This window comes from Dendronephthya gigantea, unplaced genomic scaffold (assembly GCF_004324835.1).
Source record: "Dendronephthya gigantea isolate DGI-Jeju-01 unplaced genomic scaffold, DenGig_1.0 000001F, whole genome shotgun sequence".
Lineage (NCBI taxonomy): Eukaryota > Metazoa > Cnidaria > Anthozoa > Malacalcyonacea > Nephtheidae > Dendronephthya > Dendronephthya gigantea.
In genome coordinates, this window is record NW_021163011.1 from 5,798,006 (window position 1) to 5,819,363 (window position 21,358).

Consider the following 21,358-nt stretch of genomic DNA (forward strand, 5'->3'; position numbering starts at 1 on the left):
CGTTTATATACAAAGGAAACTGTCCTGTCCTGTCCTGTCCGATCCAAACTAGAGTGGAAACTAGCCTTAAGGAATTAAATTTGCCTTATATTATTATTTATTATCTTTCATACCTTATGATTGCCCTCAGTGTAATTCCTACTCTCTGCCGGCAATAATTTCTCCTTCAATCCAGTGCTGTTTAGAACAGTCATCGCTAATAAAGCCTAAACGTTACCCTGTTATAATTATTTCCTGAATTTGCCCGTAAAAGATCTGCAAAGTTAGTCTCATCATCTCTTTTCTATAGACTGATGTACACATAGGCAATAAAGACAAACCAACAATAGTTCCAAAGACATCAAATGCTCATATTACAACTAGAGAAGAGAATGAAAACAGCAGAAAAGAAAGAAAATGCTCTGATCTCCTCTCTACCGACCTGGATATTAAATCTCATGAACACAAGATACATAAAATTTTGGATGATAACGGGAATGTAATTGACGTCCTATGTTACCTAAATCACAACCTGAAACGGGCTTGGACTTTAGTCATGTCATTCTCGCGACCAAATTACCTTAATGAAGCCATCAATGAAGTTCCACTGACTAAAAACCATCCAATTGCAGAAAGTTTTCCCAACTTCAACCATTATAGAATGTCACAGACAAGAATGAAATACATTCGTAATCACACAACATCCTGGAGCACAGTTTGTAATTTCACTGGCGCTATCGATGACCGTAGAGACACTGCAAGAGGAAGTTTTTCTGAGTTTGATCCTTTGAGATACACAACAACTCCCATTAATGGTTCCGAAGGGAAATGTATAAGAGTATCATACATTAACATACAGGGTGAAACATGCAGCAATTGCACATCTTTTTGGATTCAAAGCAATGATAAAATATTTCATGCCAGAAGGGGCAGGATTGACAATTTTGGCTGTACATTTAATGAAATTGGTGATTTGGATGAGGATGGTAAATTCGGATACTACGAAAGAAGTAGCAATAAAACTAAAAACTTTGGTTGTACCATGGGTCCTAACTCAACAACTAGTTTGTGGTTTGGAGAATAGCAACTTTGGGGGTATTAAATTTACAACTTAAGTTGTTTTCATGTAATAAAGCCTTCTAGTGGGCGTTATGTAGTTCGTGTTGTAGCATTTGTGCAATTTTTAGTCGTATGGGTATGTAGCCGTATGAGCACGCAGGGCCGCCGAGAGAAATTGTGGGGCCCGGGGCAACATTTTTTCTGGGGGCCTATGACGTCATGGTTTTGAATATCTGCGATGCATAAAGTACTTCAAAGCGTTGTGCAAAAGTTTTACAAACAAACTTTTTTACAAACAATATTAACATATCTTAGAAATTAAAATAACAATGACTGTCACTCGTACTTTCGACTAGTGTGCGAATAATACACCGAGCCCAACATTTTTTAGGTGCTTTAATTTTTGGTTCTTTCGGCTTAAGTCGGGGGCTCCTTCAGGTTGGAGTCCCAGGGCAAAATGGCGTATTCGACCATGGTCGAGGCCGCCGGAAAACGGCGTATTCGATCATGGTCGATCTACCTGAAAAGGACATATTCGACCATGGTCGAGTGTATCGGAAAACGGCGTATTCGATCATGGTCGATCTACCTGAAAAAGACGTATTCGACCATGGTCGAGTGTATTGGAAAACGGCGTATTCGATCATGGTCGATCTACCTGAAAAGGACATATTCGACCATGGTCGAGTGTATCGGAAAACGGCGTATTCGACCATGGTCGAGCCGTCGAGTGTACCGGAAAACGGCGTATTCGACCATGGTCAAGTGTACCGGAAAACGGCGTATTCGACCGTGGTCGAGTGTACTGGAATTGCCCAGGGCATGGTTAAGAAAATTAAATAATACTTATGTGGTAAAATTATTATGCAATTTGTGTATAATCTATATCACATTTATTTTAAGGCGATAAATCAGGGCTTTCCTTAAGAAACCATTAGTGGGAGTATTAAGAAAAAATACCTAATTGGAAAATAGTTATTTTACTGTCCCTGCGTGTAGGGGGCAATTACACGTTGAAAGCCACAGTCGTAGTTTTTTTTTTTAACTTCTGGGCCTCCGGGAATGTTAAATTAAAATCTCTAACTATAACTATAACTATAACTACAGTTGGCAGAGGTATAGGTATTATCCACTGAGCTATAATATAATATAGCTCAGTGGTATTATCCTTACAGTGGTCTTCCCCGCCAAAAATTCACACTTGGTTATTGGTCAATCGAAATCGAGTCAGAAATAATACATTATTAATATATTAACAATATATTATTTATATATTATTAATTATTAAAATTTTATGGAGGATGATGTAATCACTCACTGTGATGTAATTGCGTAATCGACAGAAGTAGCCAAGCACGTTGCAGATACATTCGAACGAAAGAGCTGTCCACGTTACAAACAATAAAGTTTCAAAATGTGGAGGACGTTTGCGCCATTTATACTCCAAAAACAAGGTGAAATTTACATATAATATAGAAATGGAAATATGTTGTATATATAATAACGGAACCCTTTAGACGACCTTCAACTGGTGGTACATTAACGGTCTACCACCACTACATTTGCATGTAAAAAGTAAATTGTTTATTGTTCTTTTGATTAATCGGAAAAGCCATCTGAAATTTTGTGATAGACTGATAGTGGAGTGGATGTAGAAGTAGAAGTAGAACTTCGCAGAGTTTCGCATAATTTACCGCAATCGGGATGAAATCAGTTACACTGTCTTGCTGCCAGCACTTGTCTCAGAGTTTAAATATTCAATGAACTCTAGTCTGGAGATATTCCAAGTTTTGTTAGTATTTGTAATCATTCATCAGATTGCATCATTCCATCTTGTTGGAGCTAGACCAAAGTGCCCAATGATGTCTTTATAAATCACAGTAAAGAAATTTTTCTGCAGAATTTAAGACAGCCCCACTCATAGCTCTGAAATAGTGTTACTGGAATTTTTAACTCAGAGTAGAAATCAGTTCAAAAAAGAAAAAATTATTGGAAACATAGTCCAAACCTTTATTGAAACCTAGGATATATGTCATGAACTAGATGCAAAAGCCCAAATGTATACTACAAATATTGATCTTGGCACAGGCACAGACCTGGAAGCTTAATTGGGGGGGGGGGGGTGCATATTCATATACTCAAGTTTAAAAGAGTGTAAAAACAATTGCTATCAAAAGAAATTAATCGGGCATAAGATAAATATATGAATATTAACCCCGCCCCAATTAAGCTTCTAGACTCATCTCTATCTTGGTACACAATTTGGTATGATAAATTAATTACATGATTATGTCAGTAATTGTATGATAGAATATGATATAGCAAATTATGTTTCTTCAGATTTTTTAGCATTGTGTGGTAATTTTACGCAATTTATGATATATTTCACATTATAGTTGGATTGGTAAGAAGTGGATACAGTACTTCTCAACTCCTCAGTTTACCGGTTGCGGGGCATGAATCGGGTGATGGCGCACTGAGACCAAACACGCAAGATAGTCCATATGCTATAACAAGCCACAAAAATATTGCAAAGGCGCACAATACTCTTGTTGGTCTGTTTCTAAAACATCACCATGGTGTGAATTCGAAATCGATCAAGCATTTTTTGAAACATGTTAACAAACATATCAGTCTGGTGAAGGAGAGCAAGAATACTGATTTGACAATATGCATTCCCAGTAGGACTGGAGAAAATGGAAAAAAATCTGGTTTTGGATTTAGAAATATTTTCTTGGATTTTGAAAAGGTAAATGATTAGAGTAGATAGGAAATTTAGGTAGGAATTCTATGTTAAATATTACGAATTTGAACACATTTAACATATCTAGTGCATATACATGCGTACATGACTAAAAGCAGCCTTAAGCAGAAAAATTTGAACTACCTAAATCGAAATAAATGGTCCAAATTTCATCCGTACCAATTTCATTTGTAACAAACCTTAATTAAAACCATTGCATGTACTGTAAATGGGTTTAAGCTCAGTTAAGGACATTCTTTAAATTTTGTCAGTATGCTTGTCGATGCTATGTCGTTGCTTCCATTTCAGTGGTGTTATGGAGTTGTTGTTGGGTCCAGTTTGATCTCGTGGCATAGACTGTTATTTAAAGATGAAAGAAACCAAGCCTTGGATATTTTGAATGTCTCTGACTATGCCGACTATGATCTTCTCGATGTTAACAAACCTCAGCGTGTCTTGCCGTTGAATGGCCCTGCTATGGTGAGTAGTATGCACAGGTAGATTGGACACAATTGAAATTATTAATACACCAGGGTAAGCAGAACGAGAACAATTTATTTTTTATAGCCCATTGATCCCCTGGATGCAGCATGTTTATCTTTTAAAAGTACTGTGGATCATTGTACAGCTGTTACAGAAAACGCTGTAGCGATGATATTTTCAGAACTAAAATTACATCAAAAGGTAAGTGTTCAGATGCTCCATCGACGTCGTAACATTTACTATATTCCAGGCTAATTGTACTTAATTTCATTTCCAGGCATTTGAGTTATTCTTAAGTGCAAGCGCAAAAGGGAACGTAGCAGCCCATTTTAATACAGGGTTGTGCTATGAAAAAGGATTAGGAACAACTCAAGATTTTTCTAAGGTATACGCCTGTAACCGTGAAGTCGCTTTACATTCAGCATTGGCATTGCAGTTGCATGCGTAGCTTTCTAATATTTATTTGCTACGTATTTACAACTGAATCCGTTTTGTACTGTTTAGGCTGTCATTTTCTATACGTTAGCGGCATCATATGGTCATTTAAAGGCTGCATTCAATGCTGGTGTAATGTTGCTGCAAGTACGAGGTAAAGTATTTTATCATAAAAAATATTGTGATTTTTGGTGTATCGTTGCCGCAGCATGATTTTGAACTCCTAGTTATATTGTACCTATTAAACTATAAAACGACTTCTTGTCAAAATGTCTCGAATTCAAAAAGGGAGAGATAGTTACCAAATAGTAATGAACTTAACTAATTTCCCCGTCCAAGCCTTCACAGTACGGACACTGGTCTATATATATCCTACCAGGAGCCATACAAAGACTACACTATAGCTTTACCAGGCATAACAATTTAAAAGCCGCTTCTAACATTTTTGGTTGAAATTTCTGCATTTAATTTTAAAGGAAAGGAAAATGCAGGACTGGAGATGATGGAAAAAGCTGCCGAAGGAAATTTAGTAAAGGTACTTTCAGCGTTTCATTTAATAGCAGATTTTGAAAAGCCATATAATAAAAGATATTGATATATATCATAATTATGGTAGTTATATTGGCAATGGTAAAATAACCAAATTATCTTTTCTTAAGGCTCAGCGTTTTCTTGGTTTATACTATGCAGACGAAAATGGGCTTCATGATATGACGAAAAGTGTACATTGGTTGAAGATGGCTTCAAAACAGAATGTAAATTTTGGCCTAAGAATTTATTTTAAAATTTGAATGCTGCGATATCAATGAAGTACGTAGTCAGTTTACAATGAGGTGGTTTATTTTAGGACGCAACAGCTCAATATCATCTTGGGATATGCTATGAAAAAGGAATGGGTCTGACAAGGAACATGAGCAAAGTAAGAAAGTGTATGCATGTCTCATTTTAGTTCCTGATGTTGAGTTCTAGATACGTGACGTATTTTGAAGTGTAAAGTGAAATTTGTTGCTATACAATTTCATGGGGTATACTCGAACCCTCACACTTACTTTATTTGTTGACTCCAGGCGGGGGAGATGTACCGTCGTGCTTCAGAAAATGGCCACGCAAGAGCACAGTATAATTATGCCCTGTTTCATGAATACGGCCGGGGTGATCTGTGTGTAGACAAACATAAAGCATTGTGGTGGTATAAAACAGCAGCTGAAAATGGAAATGTCGATGCTAAAGAAAATTTCAAATTTCTGCAAAAAGAAATTGGATCAAATCCAACTTTACTTGAAAGGCTTTTCTCGGATGTTTTGATTCCAAACCAGCCTAAGACTAGTGTCGGTAGTATACGAAGATGTTCCTCTAGTCCATCCCGGTTATTTACGAAATCAGATCTTGATGGCGATGAATCAGAACAACGCAGTGGACCAAAAAGTTTCACACACGAAGATTCCAAATGTGTACGCGTGATTTGAGTGAGCATCCTGATGATAGAAATCTAAAACAGAATCAAATTAGCAAGAAGCCGCGCCGCTGTTTGCTCTGAAGTGTTTTCCCTTCGCACAAAGAAAGGTCGATCGCAAAAAAACACCTTGTTCAGAGTTGCGGGTACGCAGGCATCACCCGGAGAAAGGTTTGCTTTGAATGAGGTTTGTGAGGAAGCTTCAAAGTTGAAGACTCACATGCATGTACCAAAAAACCAAATATTTCTTTATGCTGGTTGCCACTTGACTCAGTGAGGTAACGTCATTTTGAGGAAGGTTTTCAAAACTTGAAATCCTACCGGAGGAAGGTTGAACTATTTTTGCAACTCTGACCTAGTTACCCTGATAGTCTGTTCGTGATAAATCATTTAATGGCTTATTATTAAAAACTAGAAGATTGACCACATAGAATTATAAAATTTATTATTATTTATTGTAAATTTATTTTCGTAAAAAATCCTCATAACAAACTTCTGCATGTTGCAGGATGGCAGGGGAATTAGCAAAGCAATACAGAGGTCCAAAATATTTTCGTAAATATTTTTTGTAATATAGTGTAGTTAGATAAGAGTATTTGTCAAAACATTGGTTCATTAAATTGTTCTAAACCGCGTTAACCCTTTTGTTAAAAGAGAACAATCCCGCGGGAATAATATGATACGGGACTGGAGAATATTCTACTTTGATTAACCTCGCAAAAGTCGTAATCGTTCAGCTTTGAGTACGAAAATTATCAACAAAATGACTGCAAATTTTGCACGTTGACAATGGCCAAAATCTGGTACTGGTACTCACTGCAAACGCGTATGTAAGATCTTTCGTATACGAATACTATTTATTTGAAAAGCCCCGCAACGAATACACCCATTGACTTTTTATCTTTGACAATGCACAGGTCTGGCTCAAGACTATACTGTATAATTGGGCAACAAATTGCATTGGCATTGCTATTGCATTTTGTTTTACAATAAAAAGTATTGTACACACAATGAATACTAACGTACGACTAACTAGCTACACAAAGAAATTATTTTTGAATTTAATTGAGTTAAAATTTTACAGAGAATCTGTAAATAAGTGAACGTTTGTTACTACAGGATCTTTCTCTGTGTTTCTTGTTGAGCTACGAAATATTTCATTGTTTAGTTCCCAAGTTTTTGGCACATATCTACTCTCCAATATTGGTGTACAGTATACTGTTTCAATGCATATTATGTACTGTAAGCCGTTCAATTTATCGTCTGTCACGGCGTCCACGGCTTCCTGGACTGTTATTCTGCCCCCCTCCACGCTGGTTCCCACCAGTCCCTCCGCGTCCGCCACTAGGTGTGTTTCCCCCACTCCCCTTACCTACAGGTCCACCTCGCGTATTCATTCCACGGCCAGATCCACCGGGCTTGCCACGATTTCCAGATGGTCCACCTCGGCCACCACGTCCAAGCGATCCACTTGGTTTCTTTTCTTCAATATTGATTTCTTGTCCGTTAATAGTTATTGGCTAAATAAATCCAGAAGTCGTCAAATAATAGTTCACAGTTTACTAAATGATTCCATTATCTAAATATATTTCGGAATTGTGTTCATAATAAGTCTTCTCGATAATTTCTACTTACCAAGTTTTTCAAAACTTGTTCAGCAGGTTCAGGGGAGTCAAAAATAACAAAGCCAAAATTCTACAAATAAGATTTTTTTATTTGAACAAATATTTATCAACTTAAATGCGGCGGTAAATGTTGAAATGCAACCTACCTTCGGATTTAATCGGACTTCGATAATCTTACCGAACTCTAAATGGCGGCAAATATCAATGTTAGTACCGTGTAAACTAAACTCAAAGACATACATTATGACCTAGGAGATAACTAATGTTTATACGCACTACTCCCAGTAGAAGATTTTAGTGACGTGTATATGAATCAAGTGACTGTCCATCCCTTTTGCTACCAACCAAAACAGGGGTGGTGAATAGTCCTCTCGAATTCTATTTCGGAGAAGGTAAATGTTCCAAGTTCTACTATCAAACCCCATTCATTGATGCATAACCATCTGATGGTGTTAGCGAAATCTTGGAATTATTTTAGCACAACTTGTACGGCCTGCAGATGTTGCATGGAAGATCTACTGGGTCCTACTATTGTGCATTCAGTTGTAATCAATAAATAAAAAAATATAAATATAACACAATTATTAAATGTTATGAACTGAAAATCATCTTTTGAGTTTACTATGACTCAAATGCGATATATATAGAAATAGCTGTAAAAAATTCTTAGAACCACTGACTTACTCGAGAATACATCTTGTACTTGTTTTTCATCCAAATTAGCCGGGAGATTACCAATGAAGACCTGACAATTATCGGGTGCATTCCTACCGCTGAAACGATCTTTAGAACCGGCGTTGTTTCCTCCAATATTTCCTCTACCTCCTGCACCAACATGTTGCGGTTGGGTTTTCATGACAGGTTCAGTGTTTAATTGTGGAGAAGATGCCTGAAAGGAAAGTGTTTCAAGAATACACTGATACTTAATCCTGAATGTACGTGTACAACGCAACGTTTAATTTTCTTCTTTCGTTGCAAGTGTTTTCATCACAATACGCTTTTTGCAGGGGCATATAATGTTATTCATCATTTCTTTCGCTAATGATTAAACTGAGATCGTGAATCTTATGTGTTCATCATGAAATTGTTCATATTTTCCTGAGATAAGAAATTTCTCGCAGTAACCAAGTTATACGCAACCAATTTTAGAGCAAAAAAAGCAACGAAGCTCTCCCGGTGACAAACATACTGTGATCGAAACCTAAAATACGTCTACAGGCTACGTAACCGACGTTAGCTACATAGTCGTGTAAACATACCACAAATTGTTTCTTTTGTTCATATTGGCGGGAAACCTGAGGATTTGGCTTAGGTGTTTTGCTGGCCATTGCAGCCCACGACATAGGACCGGATGGCTCTAAAAATAACAAAATCAAAATACCCTGAATTGTCATATCTAGTGTTGAAAATAGAGAATTTACAGTTCTGTATGAAGTAAATACTCAGGTGGGTGTAAGTACATCGAAAGGAAATAATAGAAGATGTACTAAAGTAAACTGTCTTTATCAAACACCAGTTAAAATAGCCAAGTAAAATGTTCCAAGTTCTACTATCAAACCCCATTCATTGATGCATAAACATCTGATGGTGTTAGCGAAATCTTGGAATTAATTTAGCACAACATGTACGCCCAGAGTTCATTGTTTATCTGCTGGGTTCTAGCAGTGTGCAATAAATTCATTACATGCTAGTTGGGTGTTCAGTTGTTCATAGATGGAATTATAAAAAGCTGGATTATCATTTCTGAGACCAAACTAAACAATATATAGGTGATAGCAGTTGTGGTTAAGATTACATACCTGGTTCAGGTTCTGGTTTATGTTCATGGTTATTCTCATCAGCTGGTGGTGCAATTTCATCATCGGGACTTTCAATGTTTTCAAAAACGGTTGAATCAGTTTGCTCTGGGTTTATGGTAGTAACTGGTTCATGTGGTGCCTGTGAATATTCACATTGTCAAACATGAAACAAAAATGTACAATGTACAAATGAACAACCTGTGAATCTTAAGATACAATAATACCACATACTTGTCAAACCTCACTTTCAAACACAAATATCTTAAATTGAACTAATATTGTCAACTTTTATTACAAGTTTAATTAATGAGCTTTAGGTTCTACCTAACTTTACACTTACTTTCTGTGAAGGGCAAACACTTATAGATAATTTTTTATACTTACAAGTTTTTCAACAACAATTTCTTCAAGTTCAGCCTCAACAGGTTCAACCTTTTCTTCACTTTCTATCTCATTATCCGTATCACTTGAGCCATTTGTCATTGGGCTAAATACATCAATTACATGAAAAGTCAATATGTGCACATGAACCGTGAAATTGTGTAGCATTGAAATTAGTGTCTAAGACAATAAAAATAATTTTATCAGCGAAATTGCGATTTCAGTATTGTAATTCTTAATTCTAATTATCAAATAGTTTGCAAATTGGTTGTTTGCAAACATCATGAATACAAAATGTTTAGGGGTGTGACCACCTAGAGGTGTAGAGGTACCAGACTATCACTAGTCAACATTCTAAAATTACTGCATATTGATCTCAGTGAGTATTGCTTATAAGAATAGTAGTCATTTGATAGAACACAATAAATTATCAACTCTGGCAACCACCAACCTGACTTTTTGTTCTTCCTCATCAGAAAAACTAACACCTGCAGTTTGTTCGGGGACGTGATTTATCAGGTTATTAAAGTTGTCTGATTTGCTCTCCAGAGGACGTTCATCAATCACTTCATCATCAACTTCAGATTCTGAAAGAACGTTATATAATAAGACAATTTATCTTGCTAAAGGTACAATGATGGAAAAAGGTAGCTGGACCAACTTCTGTAAAGGCTTCTAGACAGAATGTGCATCTCTTGCATACTGTAGTTCATGAGAAAAAAGTAAGTAAGACCTATTCTGATAAATGCTTTAAACTGTAAACATTATTTAAACTAAAAGTCTATTTTCTATTAGAGATCTTACCATTTGTAACCTCTCCAGTTTCATCACTGACTTCATCAGGAAATCGTTCTTCTTGGTATCGAAAAATATCATTCCGTACATGATACTTTTTTAATCCCTACAAAATTAAGGTATATGCAATACAGAGATAAAATAGATGGACAGTATGTAAGTCAAACATTCAAAAGGTGAAAAATTAAAATGTCTGGCTGCTCATCAAAATAAAGTTACATTATAAAATAACTCAGAACACCAATATTATTACATTGTAGTTGTGTCTCACTCACAATAAAAGTATGCTGTAAGCTTAATCTTAAAATATTTGTATAATTTTTTATATATGTTATAGAATTTTGTAAAAAGTAATGTATAAAATACATATACATATATTATTAAAGTTAATTAATAATAACACACCTCAGGAACAAGGACAAATGTTTGAACAAACTTCTTGGTTGGTTCTCCATTGTTAGAAAACTCTCCACAAACCTACATATATTGATAATATAATTGAAAACAAAATTAATAACCAATGTTTTATTGTTTAAAAATTTGCTGATAGTTAATGTTACCAAAGAGAAATTTTATCAAAACAGTTTTAGGATCAATACAGTAAAAAAGAAACCCTGGGAAACAATAGGACAGTAAAATATATAGAAATTTTCTTTCCACTACATACTGGCTTCTAGTTTGGTTTATGTTGGCTATACAGTATTAGCTTACTAAAATTTATATATACCTAATTAAATAATTGCAGTATTCATACCTGCACAACAACGCTATCACCAACAGTGAATTGACTGTCAACTTGCAATATTTTTGCATGGCAATCCTTGAATTTCAGAAGTTCTATTGCTTCATAGATTTCCTATTAAATCAATATAACAATGTGATTTACCTTGCACATCCAAAATTTTAGTAGAACTATGAAACTAAACAGTGTATGCATGAGACTGGTACACTATTTAATGAAAACTATCTTAAGAAACACAGTTTAAGTAGGTATTGTACATGGTAAATTATACAACAATAAATACAGTGAGCATATATACACTAGCTAGTTCATACTTCTTGTCCAACTACATGTTCTTTGCCACGTGAGTTGCCTGGACCTCCATGAAAAAACACAGAATCCTTAGAATAAAATCTAAAATTTGATGATACAGTAAGAATCAATTAATTTTTAGTAATTAACAAACTTTAATTCAATTTTTGTGCCAAGGTTTCAGTGTTTTAAAGATATTAATTCATATACCTATGGACCTGTCTTGGATCTTTATTTAACATGGTATAGTACTGGCGAACAAATTCACATCCCACATTATCTGCAGAAGGTTTCGGCTTTGCCATCACTGGCATGTCGATCTAAAAAAATTTGTTTAGCAAAATATTTTAGTTGATCAACAAACAAAAATCTTTATTCAAAAACAATCAAGCAAACTATCAGTGCAATCCAAAAAATATTAACTAGTGTGCCCAAGTGCATTTAAACTTTATATATCATTTTACATTTCACATTCAATGTCTATGCAAAAGACCTATTACACATTTATACGTAAAATAAAAGGTCATTAAAGAAAAGATAGACATGGACAGATACAAAGAGCATTGCACCACCATTTCAAAGGTGTATGTTTAATTCCTGCCTGAGGACTGATAGTTGACAATTTTTCTCAACTATTTCTGGCATGAATTTGAGATGTGTATAATTTCCACACAAAATTTAAGAATCCTTTAGAAATTATTCGACATTGAGTTAGTGCCACAAAATCTTAATTAATTTACTCTCATCCTTGGGGTCCCCTAAAAATTTGTGCAATCTTCCCTGCCTCTCAATTTCTCCAGATTTTCCAAGATGTTTAGAAAATATAAATTTAAGGATGGTTTTGTTAATAAAGTGTAGTTGCGTTTGACGAAGGAGAACACTTCCTAATTGTGCTGTCACAGATGGATGCTATGTTGTTTGAGATTTTTGGGTAGCATTTGCCTCGCTTTCATGTTTTTGCATTTGCCTTGCCTGCCGAATTTCGTGTCGAGTCTCAATTTAACATGCTTTCCGTATTTTGCTGTTGTTTAGGAGTTAGGACCGGGCAATTGGGCTTTCGTATTTGCCTATTTCATTAAGAAGTTGCAGGAATTGTATGGATTATTTTGATTTTAAAGTGTTTGAAATATCAGTGAGGATTCTTATCAAAGCATCAGGAATCTATCTTGCAGTATTTTAACAATGAGAAATCCGATTACCGAACACACTTGCTAATCTTTGATTACTTCTAGTTTACAGTTTTTTTATACCATGCTATTCATGCCTATATAAGTTGTCTTTGCATTTGGTAAGATTTCCACCTAATGGCATTTCAGCTCAGTAAGCCAATGGTAAAATGAATCTTGCAGAACATTTCAAATGTAAAGTGCAATAATGAGCCAAATTCTGCAACTCTATCTAATTCAAAATTATTTTACTCATCAAAAAAATAGTATTGCAAGTTTGTGTAAATGTGCTTTATTTTCTTAGTTCAATTTCTAAATCTTATATTTCCCCATTGTTTGCACCCTTTTTTGCATGTATCAAACAATATAACTTGTCTATTGCAAAAGCTGAGAGGTTCACACCCTATGTACTCAAATGTAAACAAAACTAACTTTACATTAACAGGAATTGCAACCAGTAATTCCATGTAATTTTGCTTTTTTGAATGGCAACTTTATATGCACCCATGTAAATGTAGTATACTACATTGACATTTATGTTTCACATGCACTTCCTTTCAAAAATTAACAATGCATTAAAAGATAGTTACAAATGAGTAAAACTGTGAAACAGGTGTTTATAAAATTGCTTTTATAAATTCATCGCCTAGAGAGCCAGACTCGTATAAAGCTGTTGAAATTTAAATAAACCATAAAATATGTGATTTTCATTAATAAAGCAAAATTAAAGTTGAAAAATAGTGACCATTCGGCAAATTAAGTAGCCTAACATGTTTGCTTGCTCATACATGCTGTAGTCAGCAGTCGAAAGTTGAACAAGATGACGCGCATTCTGTTGAGGAGTCAATCGATGTTGTGTCTCACAATTTCATGCTATGTTTACCCTAACATATTATGCACTTACGATCTGTTTGGAAATGCAGCTTTGATAATATATACTGAGTAAAAATACTGGTTATTTCATATGAAGCAATATAAAACATTCAATAATTGTTTAATAAAAATTGATTCGACCGGCTAGGCAACTCATGCTTAATTATGTTTATAATCCAGGCTTACCTTATAATATTATATTAAGTCCACGATAAATACATCATTCTTTGTATGCAATAGGTTTTTGTTCATCAATATCTGGCATGTAATAAGAAAATTAGGCTTTGAGTGTTGTTGAAATATACAACACTACCCACATGGAATGGACGACCTGGTAGAACATATGCGTTGACTGTATCAAATTCCTGCAACGTCTGCGCATGCAAGTCATCTCGTTCCAGGCCATTAAATTATGTCACGGCCAAGTACGAGCTGTGGGGTCGTGTCGGACCACGGGACCAGTCACTGGGTCGGACCATAGGGTCGGACTGATATGGGACGTGGGACAATACACGTGGTATACGTGATCTGGTCTCCAGAACGGGAGCAGATGAGCCTCAGGGACGTGAAGCAAAAGGACCTTGACATATTTGAGATTTCTCCCTTTTAATTAAAGAAGCTCCACCTCACCAAAATTCCAAAACAAAAATTCCTCACTCAATCCCAAAATTTTATGCATGGTAATCTGGTCAGTATAGAGGTTGTTCAATTTGCTGCTCAAAAAAGGCCTTTTCTCCTGCAGCAGGCATTTTTGCCTGACTCAGAATATGCTTAAATTTAAGTCGACTTTATAACAAGCCCCCCCAACATGGCTAAAATAGATGATCATTTGGATGATTCAACAGATATAAAAATATTTAGGCCTCATCTAGCAAAATGGTGTAGGAATTTGGTTAGGGTTATGGTAACAAGGGACCACAACCAAGTTGTAAATTGAAACAATTTTAATTCTGTAAATATTTATGGGGTAAATTATGCTCAACATTCTCATTTGGCACTGTGGTGTTTTTTTGCTAACATGCCCTCACACAATGTTAAAAACCTTCCCACACTGACACACATTTATTTAATATTATCTTATTAGCCCTACTTTTTAAAATTGATAAGGCTATATCCAAATAAAATTGATTATACCCTTATGGAACGAGTAGCAAATCTATATTGAAGTTGCCATACACTAAGTTGGTAGGGCAACTCCAGACTGCCCAAAGTATAAATGAACTTCAAAATTTTTGCACCATTTGGAATTCAGTACACACTTGTACTAGTACACAGGGCTAAACCTTGCACTGAATAAAAGGGCAGTTTATAAAGCATGGTAGTCAAGAACAATCTTCTTTATTAACTTCTTGGAAAATTACACTTATTTGTAGAAAATTACAATATAAATAATAGCATATTGAACGAAATGAACATTGACAATAACTACCAGATCATTTCAAGTTGCTTCTGTGATTGGTATCAAGTTGTTGCCCTTCTATGATACTCCGGTGTTGCATTCACATAATCTAGACTAAATAATGCATCAGCTTCTCTACAAAGATAGCTTAGGAAATCTTGTATGCATGAAACAACAAACTGCATGCTCTTCTCATCAAAGTTTGAATATGACAAGGCACTACCGAGTCGAATAAATAAGCGTAGTAGGTGTTCTACTCCATATATTTCACACATGGATTTGTTTGGTGAATCATTCAAAAGATCACCATACTGTGGTCGTTCAAATTTATACAGAAGTTGGGTACCAAGCATGACATTGAAATATTCCTTTATACCCCGAGTCATTTCTTCAGCCACACCAGGACGAACACCATTAGGATTATCAACCACAGACTGGACATAATCCTGCAAAATATGATGTACTGTCTTTTTCCTTGGTAAAGGAACTAGTTGTTTTTGTCTTGTTATCAAATCCCAGTCATCAACAAGCCAGTGTTGAAGTTCTTGTGGGATTGCTATCCTAATATCTAAACGTGGTAGAAAACTGTCATCATTTTCGCTATTAGTTAGACGTGACCTTTTCCTTCTTGTTTGACTGTCAGAGGACCCATCACGTTTGTGAGGCTTCTCCAACACATCACTTCCTTTTTCAATTTTTTTTCTTGCTTTCTTACTTTTCCTACAAAATAAGATTAATATCAAAACAATAAAGAAATAATACTACACCTTTAATTAAGATATATTATTGGCAATTTATTTAATACAATATAACCAAGGAGCAGCGTGGCAGTGTCTTCAAACAACTTAGCATCAAATGTGGTATAACGACTGTAACTCTCCTGACGAAGGCCCTCAGGTCGAAAAGTGTTTTGTCTATTTAGGCAGTTGTCATACCACATTTGATGCTAAGTTATTTAATACAACTACAATATAATTAGATGAAAAAGACTGCGTCTGGAAAATTCACAAAACCCAAATAATTTTCTGATATGTACCCAGTTTTTTTCAATAGTTATAACATTTTAATTCTATATTTTTAAATCAATCTTTTTACTCTTTGTATATAAGCTGAATTTGTTATTGCTATATGTTAATTTCAACCGAACACGTGTTTAATTAATGACTGGTTGGACAACATGGTGTTGGGGCTGTTTTCTGGGTGACTAATATGATTTATGCATCTAAGCAGCAATTTCAGGAGAGTAGGGTCAATCTTTCCATTATACACCACTGTGCCTGTGCGTGTTTGGAAAAAATGAATTTTGGTATTGAAGTTCAAATTCACATATCAGTATCATGCATTGCTCACAATGTGACATTAGTGGAACTAGCCCCCACTACTGGCATAATTTTAGGGTTAGGATTATGCAAAGGAATGAACATGGTAAAGCCAAGCTTTCAGCATTGCTAATGTGAGGGCTGAAATTTCAACCATGTGTCCATGTCCAGTCATGTTAGCCAACAGTAAAAGGCTTGAAACATGTGGTGGCTATGATCTAACAGAAAAAAAATTAGTTGTTAGCCTCTCCAAAAATACAGAGTATAGCCTTGACATTTAATGTAATATTTAAATACCTAACAACACGAAAACACATAATATTATTGACAATAATATCGTTCTTCTGACAGCTCAGAGTTACATCGGGACAAATAGTTTAGTTCATGTAACAAAATCACCAAAACACAGTAAGGCAAAACCCTGTCACTTACAAATTTTGCTCCCGTAGTTCTTTTTGCTTCAATAGATTTGCCTCACAATACTTGAGAACTCTGGTTTCTGGCACCCATTCATCCCAGTTTTTATTCCAGCCATTATAATGGATAAAGTATCTCGGCATTTTCTCTTTCATTGTTCCTTTCAAGCACTTTGCTTCATACATCAAAGGACCATGATAACATAGAACCCGTTCCCCATCTGTGAATTTCAGTTTTTGCGGCATTTTTCCTGAAGAAAAGATGTACAAAACCAATGTTAAACAGTTCAAGGCACATGAGCAACTTCGATGTCCAAACAACGTGGTCGGCGGGAAGGATCGAAAGAATTGCTGACGTAATACTTCTAATTACGCAACGTCATCTGGCTTCTTGGTGAATGACCAAATATGTCTGATAATTTAAACGCGACAATTTTTTCGGCAAATATGTCACCATTGCTGCTGCGCGAGGTTTCTGGCAGAGATGTGAAAAGGCATTTTTTGATGTAAGGGTGTTTAACCCATACGCCTCAACATGTCGACGCCAGATGTTGAGCAGCTCGTTTAAAGCCAACGAACGGGAAAAGAAGCGACATATTACAACCAAGGGATTGTTGAAGTCGAGCATGGCTCCTTCACACCGGTCGTCTTCAGCGCCTTTGGCGGATGCGGAAGAGACCCAACATTTTCTCTTCTTCCTGGGTGCGAAGCTTGCTGACAAGAAGAATCAGTCTTCATCTATGGTGGTTAGCTGGTTACGACGAAAGATGCCTTAGCTTTGCTTCGAGCTCGCGTGGTGTGTGTTCGTGGCAGTCGAAGTTGGAGGTCTGTGTCCATCACAGTCAACTAATGAGTAATGTTACTTTGTCTGAATGGAATTCGAACATTAGCGAGTCTAGTTAAGTTGTTTTTGTAAATAGTCTGCAGAACTGTTATACTTAGTTTAATTCATGATTGATTATTCTAATTTTCCCTAGTACCAATCAGTAAATGTATTTTTTATTCATTATGTGTGTAATCTGACATAGTTAACTATGGTGACATAGTTATGTCACCATGGTTATTGTTACACCCCTTTGACAAAATTGCCGAAAAATTTCTCGCGTTTCAATTACTGCGCAAATTTTGGCTGCCTATAGTTGAGCCCAGAGTTTTTAGGGGAACATGGTAGAGGTTGGCATTTGGCAAAATTTATGGTTGCGAACCTACCACCGAGGGCTATATCTGCTCTCATCGTGTGAAACTTGGAAACACGTTTAAGAAGATGTTTATTTTAAATATTACTTGTTGATTTGTATTGTATACAAACACTGACTCCAAGCCACAATAGAAAGATAATCTTCGACTCATCCTATGCTAACCTTATCAGCATATCCTAACTAGGCTGTAATCCAAATTCAAGTAACAAAATCGTCAACAATAAATTTGTAAAATTTATATTGTAGCTATTGTTATACCAGGCGTTATTAAAAACAAGAATCCGTGAAGCAGATGACAAAACTTTGATAAAATATCATATTGGTGAATGGTAATATTCAGTCGCATTCAGGGGCCGGTCGTTCGACTACGCGTTTACCTTAAACTATGGATAATAAAATCAATAGCTATTTAACTATCCATGCATGGTTAAACGGTGGATAAGTTTAAAATGGAAAACAAAATTATCTCCTTGTGTCACAAATGAGCTGAGATATTTCGATGTAAATAGCTTAATTTTCAGTCAATGGAAGTACATATTTAATGCCTAAAACGCAGGTTCATTCATTCGCAAGATGTATGAGAGTATTTTTAAATTTTGGCTTATCCACTGTTTAAGCTAAACGTCTTTCGAACAACCGGCTACACAACTATTTAAACATTGAAACTGGCCTGCATGGTCAAGACGGGGATAAAGTCTCTTTGCTGGCTCAACGATCAACTGACTCATTGCAAATTATCTTCATACAAAAAAATGGGTAAAAGAGCTTAAGCCAAAGCACACCATGTTGGTATAATGACAGAAAGACCCTCAGCGTCGTCTCATTGAGGAGAGTGGCCTGAGCCCTGAGTGGATGCAATGAATCTACTTTCGTGTTTTATATAACAACAACGAGCACTTAGTTGCCATGCACTTGCTCAAGGGTCGTCATTCATATACCCCCTTCCAGTGTATAAGCCCATCAAGAAATTATTCAAACTTTTCAGTAGAAGTCGTGAGCTTTTAATCTTAGATTAATTCGTGCTCTATGTATTTAAAACACCACCGAGCTCGTTTATTATTAAGTGGTGAATGATACCAGATGTATTCGCATAAAAAAGAAGCCGGGCATGCACAGTATTCATGCAATTGTACTGAAAGAGGAGTCATGGCAAATAGAGCCAGCAAAAGCAGGTGTTTTTACTGTTTCATAAACTTCAGTATGTTACTATAATAATTATATTTTAAATGCGGGTAGTATAAAAAATGGAACATCGAAGATGTCTTGACACTGAAGAATCCAAACAACAATTATTTAATATTCTTCTGAGGGAAATATTGTGAGCAATCATACATACCGGCGTGCAGTTTCACCGTCGACGGTCGGTGACATATGAAAAACAGACTTCAATTAATGCCTGGTTCTCATACGTTACCGACACTCAGCGAACACTATTGTCGGTTATCATGGAGGAATGAAATGCTTTGTTTTTTGGATAATTCTAGGCCATGCACTAAAGCCTAATTCATACGTCGCCTTTTGGTCGCATCGAATGGAATTTAAACAATCAGATAATGAAATGGTAAACCTCGTTTAGCCTCATTATCATCTCATTATCTATTGTTTGAATTGCATTCGAGGCGACCAAAATACGACGTATAAACTAGGTCTAACAATACATCGCCGACTGTCGGTGATTATTGAGAGTATTGAGAACCAAAAGACCACCTGCATTTGTTTAATATACACCTACCTAATCCACAACTTCACCCACATAAATCAGGGTTACGTGGTTACGTGTTTGAATTACTTCTCATGAAAGTGTGGTATAACAACTGCCCGTATAAATTAGGCAACAAAAAACATCCCGATCCGTTGTTGAGAAATGAGAATTAAGTTTAGTTTCCAGTTGTCTATCTTAGAAATTTAATTCTTATCCTGCTTTTGAAGAGAAGTTATTTGTGGGAGTTTAATCTATATATCCAAGTCGTGTTTGCAGTTTTTTTGTAGTACAGGAAAGGAGCTGTGAGAAGAAAAAGTATATAGTTGACTTTCAAATGTATAGTTGATGGATCTAATTTGCTTATTTCGGAGTGAATTTCGAACAGACCTGAGGTATAAATAAATAAATTTGGAATTTTCGGTGGAAAAGTTTATTATAGGGTTGTTAATAAATTATATGCTACCTGTAATTGGCAAACCTGTTTTTTTCTTTTGCTAAAAATAATTTAATCAAAAATAATTTGTATTTATTGTCAAAGAATCACAAATTCACCGATTGATTAACTGATATGTAATTAAAATAACAGTATAATTGACCGTATTTTACTATTAATCAATATATAATCTTTGTTAACTCTCTGCAGCATTTACAGCATGTATAAAGCCTTCTGTACATGACCTGTATACATAAAATAGTGGGCGAACAAACATATTTTGCTATGGTTACCAAACAACCACTAAACAATTGGTTTATTAATGCTTGATGAGCACGACTATAGTCTAGAACAGGCAAGACAAGTCTTCCAGACATACTGACGAGTCTGTATATGTATGGAAAGCTGAAAATCTGGTAGTCTTTGTCCTGTCGCAGTTTTTGGTAAGTAGCTATTTGAGGAATGCGTCGCTATCGTGCACTGATTAACACATGCACAAAAACTTGAAACGTTAATTAATTGCTTTAATTAATGCTGTTATACAAAATCACACGAGGACGTTTGCAATATATGACTTTTTGATTTTATATTATTCCATCAAGTTTTTTGGGGGCGGTTGTATAAAGCCTGGCGTAATCGGCCCTATATCCACCTAAAAATACGGAGCTTCTCAAACGTTGAAACTGAGCCTGATTTCCACTTCAGCTGTAGTGTTATTTATTTGGGTTCCTGAAGGCTGAAACTGAGAACGAATGAAATTTAAACTATGAGATTCACTAATATGTTTTGTAAGATAAAGTTGAAGGGCAAAAAAGAGGCTAAGAAATGCTTTATAAAATATTGAGCAAAAAGTTAATGGAGTTGAATGAAATGCTCTAGCTACGTTTCGTACAAAATTACAGGTAATTTTAGAGGGGATTTAATTCACAATCCAATGAAAGCGGTACCGTCCGTTGAACTGTTACCGCCGGGCCTCAGAAGCTCGAATCTATTCATCACATTGAGTAGTTAATCAGTTGCCTTGGATAATACTCTCTTAAGTGTCGCGACTCTCTTTAATGTTGAG

At 35.7% G+C, this 21,358-nt stretch overlaps 3 protein-coding genes and 1 non-coding gene across 4 annotated transcripts; 1 reads left to right on the top strand and 3 right to left on the bottom strand.

Moving 5' to 3' along the window:
* The first annotated feature begins 2,384 nt into the window (after positions 1 to 2,384).
* On the top strand, positions 2,385 to 6,396 carry LOC114526730 (secretory immunoglobulin A-binding protein EsiB-like). Its single transcript, XM_028548259.1, has 10 exons — positions 2,385 to 2,492; positions 3,435 to 3,787; positions 4,091 to 4,261; positions 4,349 to 4,465; positions 4,542 to 4,649; positions 4,769 to 4,853; positions 5,176 to 5,234; positions 5,359 to 5,454; positions 5,547 to 5,618; positions 5,767 to 6,396. Exons 1-10 carry the CDS (start codon positions 2,453 to 2,455, stop codon positions 6,163 to 6,165), a joined length of 1,500 nt encoding a protein of 499 aa, XP_028404060.1. The 5' UTR covers positions 2,385 to 2,452; the 3' UTR covers positions 6,166 to 6,396.
* A 680-nt stretch (positions 6,397 to 7,076) lies between these two features.
* LOC114529413 (ras GTPase-activating protein-binding protein 2-like) lies at positions 7,077 to 14,179 on the bottom strand. The gene is made up of 14 exons (XM_028551221.1): positions 14,011 to 14,179; positions 11,996 to 12,105; positions 11,809 to 11,887; positions 11,507 to 11,608; positions 11,158 to 11,229; positions 10,762 to 10,858; positions 10,409 to 10,544; positions 9,961 to 10,063; positions 9,577 to 9,715; positions 9,037 to 9,134; positions 8,462 to 8,666; positions 7,924 to 7,961; positions 7,788 to 7,847; positions 7,077 to 7,672 (listed from the first exon to the last, which is right to left on the bottom strand). The coding sequence occupies exons 2-14, from the start codon at positions 12,097 to 12,099 to the stop codon at positions 7,409 to 7,411; spliced, it is 1,497 nt and encodes a 498-aa protein (XP_028407022.1). The 5' UTR covers positions 12,100 to 12,105; positions 14,011 to 14,179; the 3' UTR covers positions 7,077 to 7,408.
* LOC114531197 lies at positions 9,310 to 9,450 on the bottom strand. Its single transcript, XR_003687837.1, has one exon. It is a non-coding gene; the product is annotated as a small nucleolar RNA SNORA62/SNORA6 family (small nucleolar RNA).
* Positions 14,180 to 15,153: 974 nt separating the features above from the next.
* Positions 15,154 to 17,285, bottom strand: LOC114527062 (mortality factor 4-like protein 1). Its single transcript, XM_028548651.1, has 2 exons — positions 16,975 to 17,285; positions 15,154 to 15,943 (listed from the first exon to the last, which is right to left on the bottom strand). Exons 1-2 carry the CDS (start codon positions 17,202 to 17,204, stop codon positions 15,286 to 15,288), a joined length of 888 nt encoding a protein of 295 aa, XP_028404452.1. The 5' UTR covers positions 17,205 to 17,285; the 3' UTR covers positions 15,154 to 15,285.
* Positions 17,286 to 21,358: the final 4,073 nt, after the last annotated feature.

Bases quoted from the DNA above. Each gene is read 5' to 3' on its own strand.
- LOC114526730 (XM_028548259.1), top strand. From the start codon at position 2,453: ATGTGGAGGACGTTTGCGCCATTTATACTCCAAAAACAAG. The intron at 2,493-3,434 runs GTGAAATTTACA...TTCACATTATAG, and splicing joins ATTTATACTCCAAAAACAAG to TTGGATTGGTAAGAAGTGGA. The intron at 4,262-4,348 runs GTGAGTAGTATG...TATTTTTTATAG, and splicing joins CGTTGAATGGCCCTGCTATG to CCCATTGATCCCCTGGATGC.
- LOC114529413 (XM_028551221.1), bottom strand. From the start codon at position 12,099: ATGCCAGTGATGGCAAAGCCGAAACCTTCTGCAGATAATGTGGGATGT. The intron at 8,667-9,036 runs GTATGTTTACAC...CTTTCCTTTCAG, and splicing joins AACAAAAGAAACAATTTGTG to GCATCTTCTCCACAATTAAA. The intron at 7,673-7,787 runs GTAAGTAGAAAT...GGATTTATTTAG, and splicing joins AACAAGTTTTGAAAAACTTG to CCAATAACTATTAACGGACA.
- LOC114527062 (XM_028548651.1), bottom strand. From the start codon at position 17,204: ATGCCGCAAAAACTGAAATTCACAGATGGGGAACGGGTTCTATGTTAT. The intron at 15,944-16,974 runs GTAAGTGACAGG...CTTATTTTGTAG, and splicing joins GAACTACGGGAGCAAAATTT to GAAAAGTAAGAAAGCAAGAA.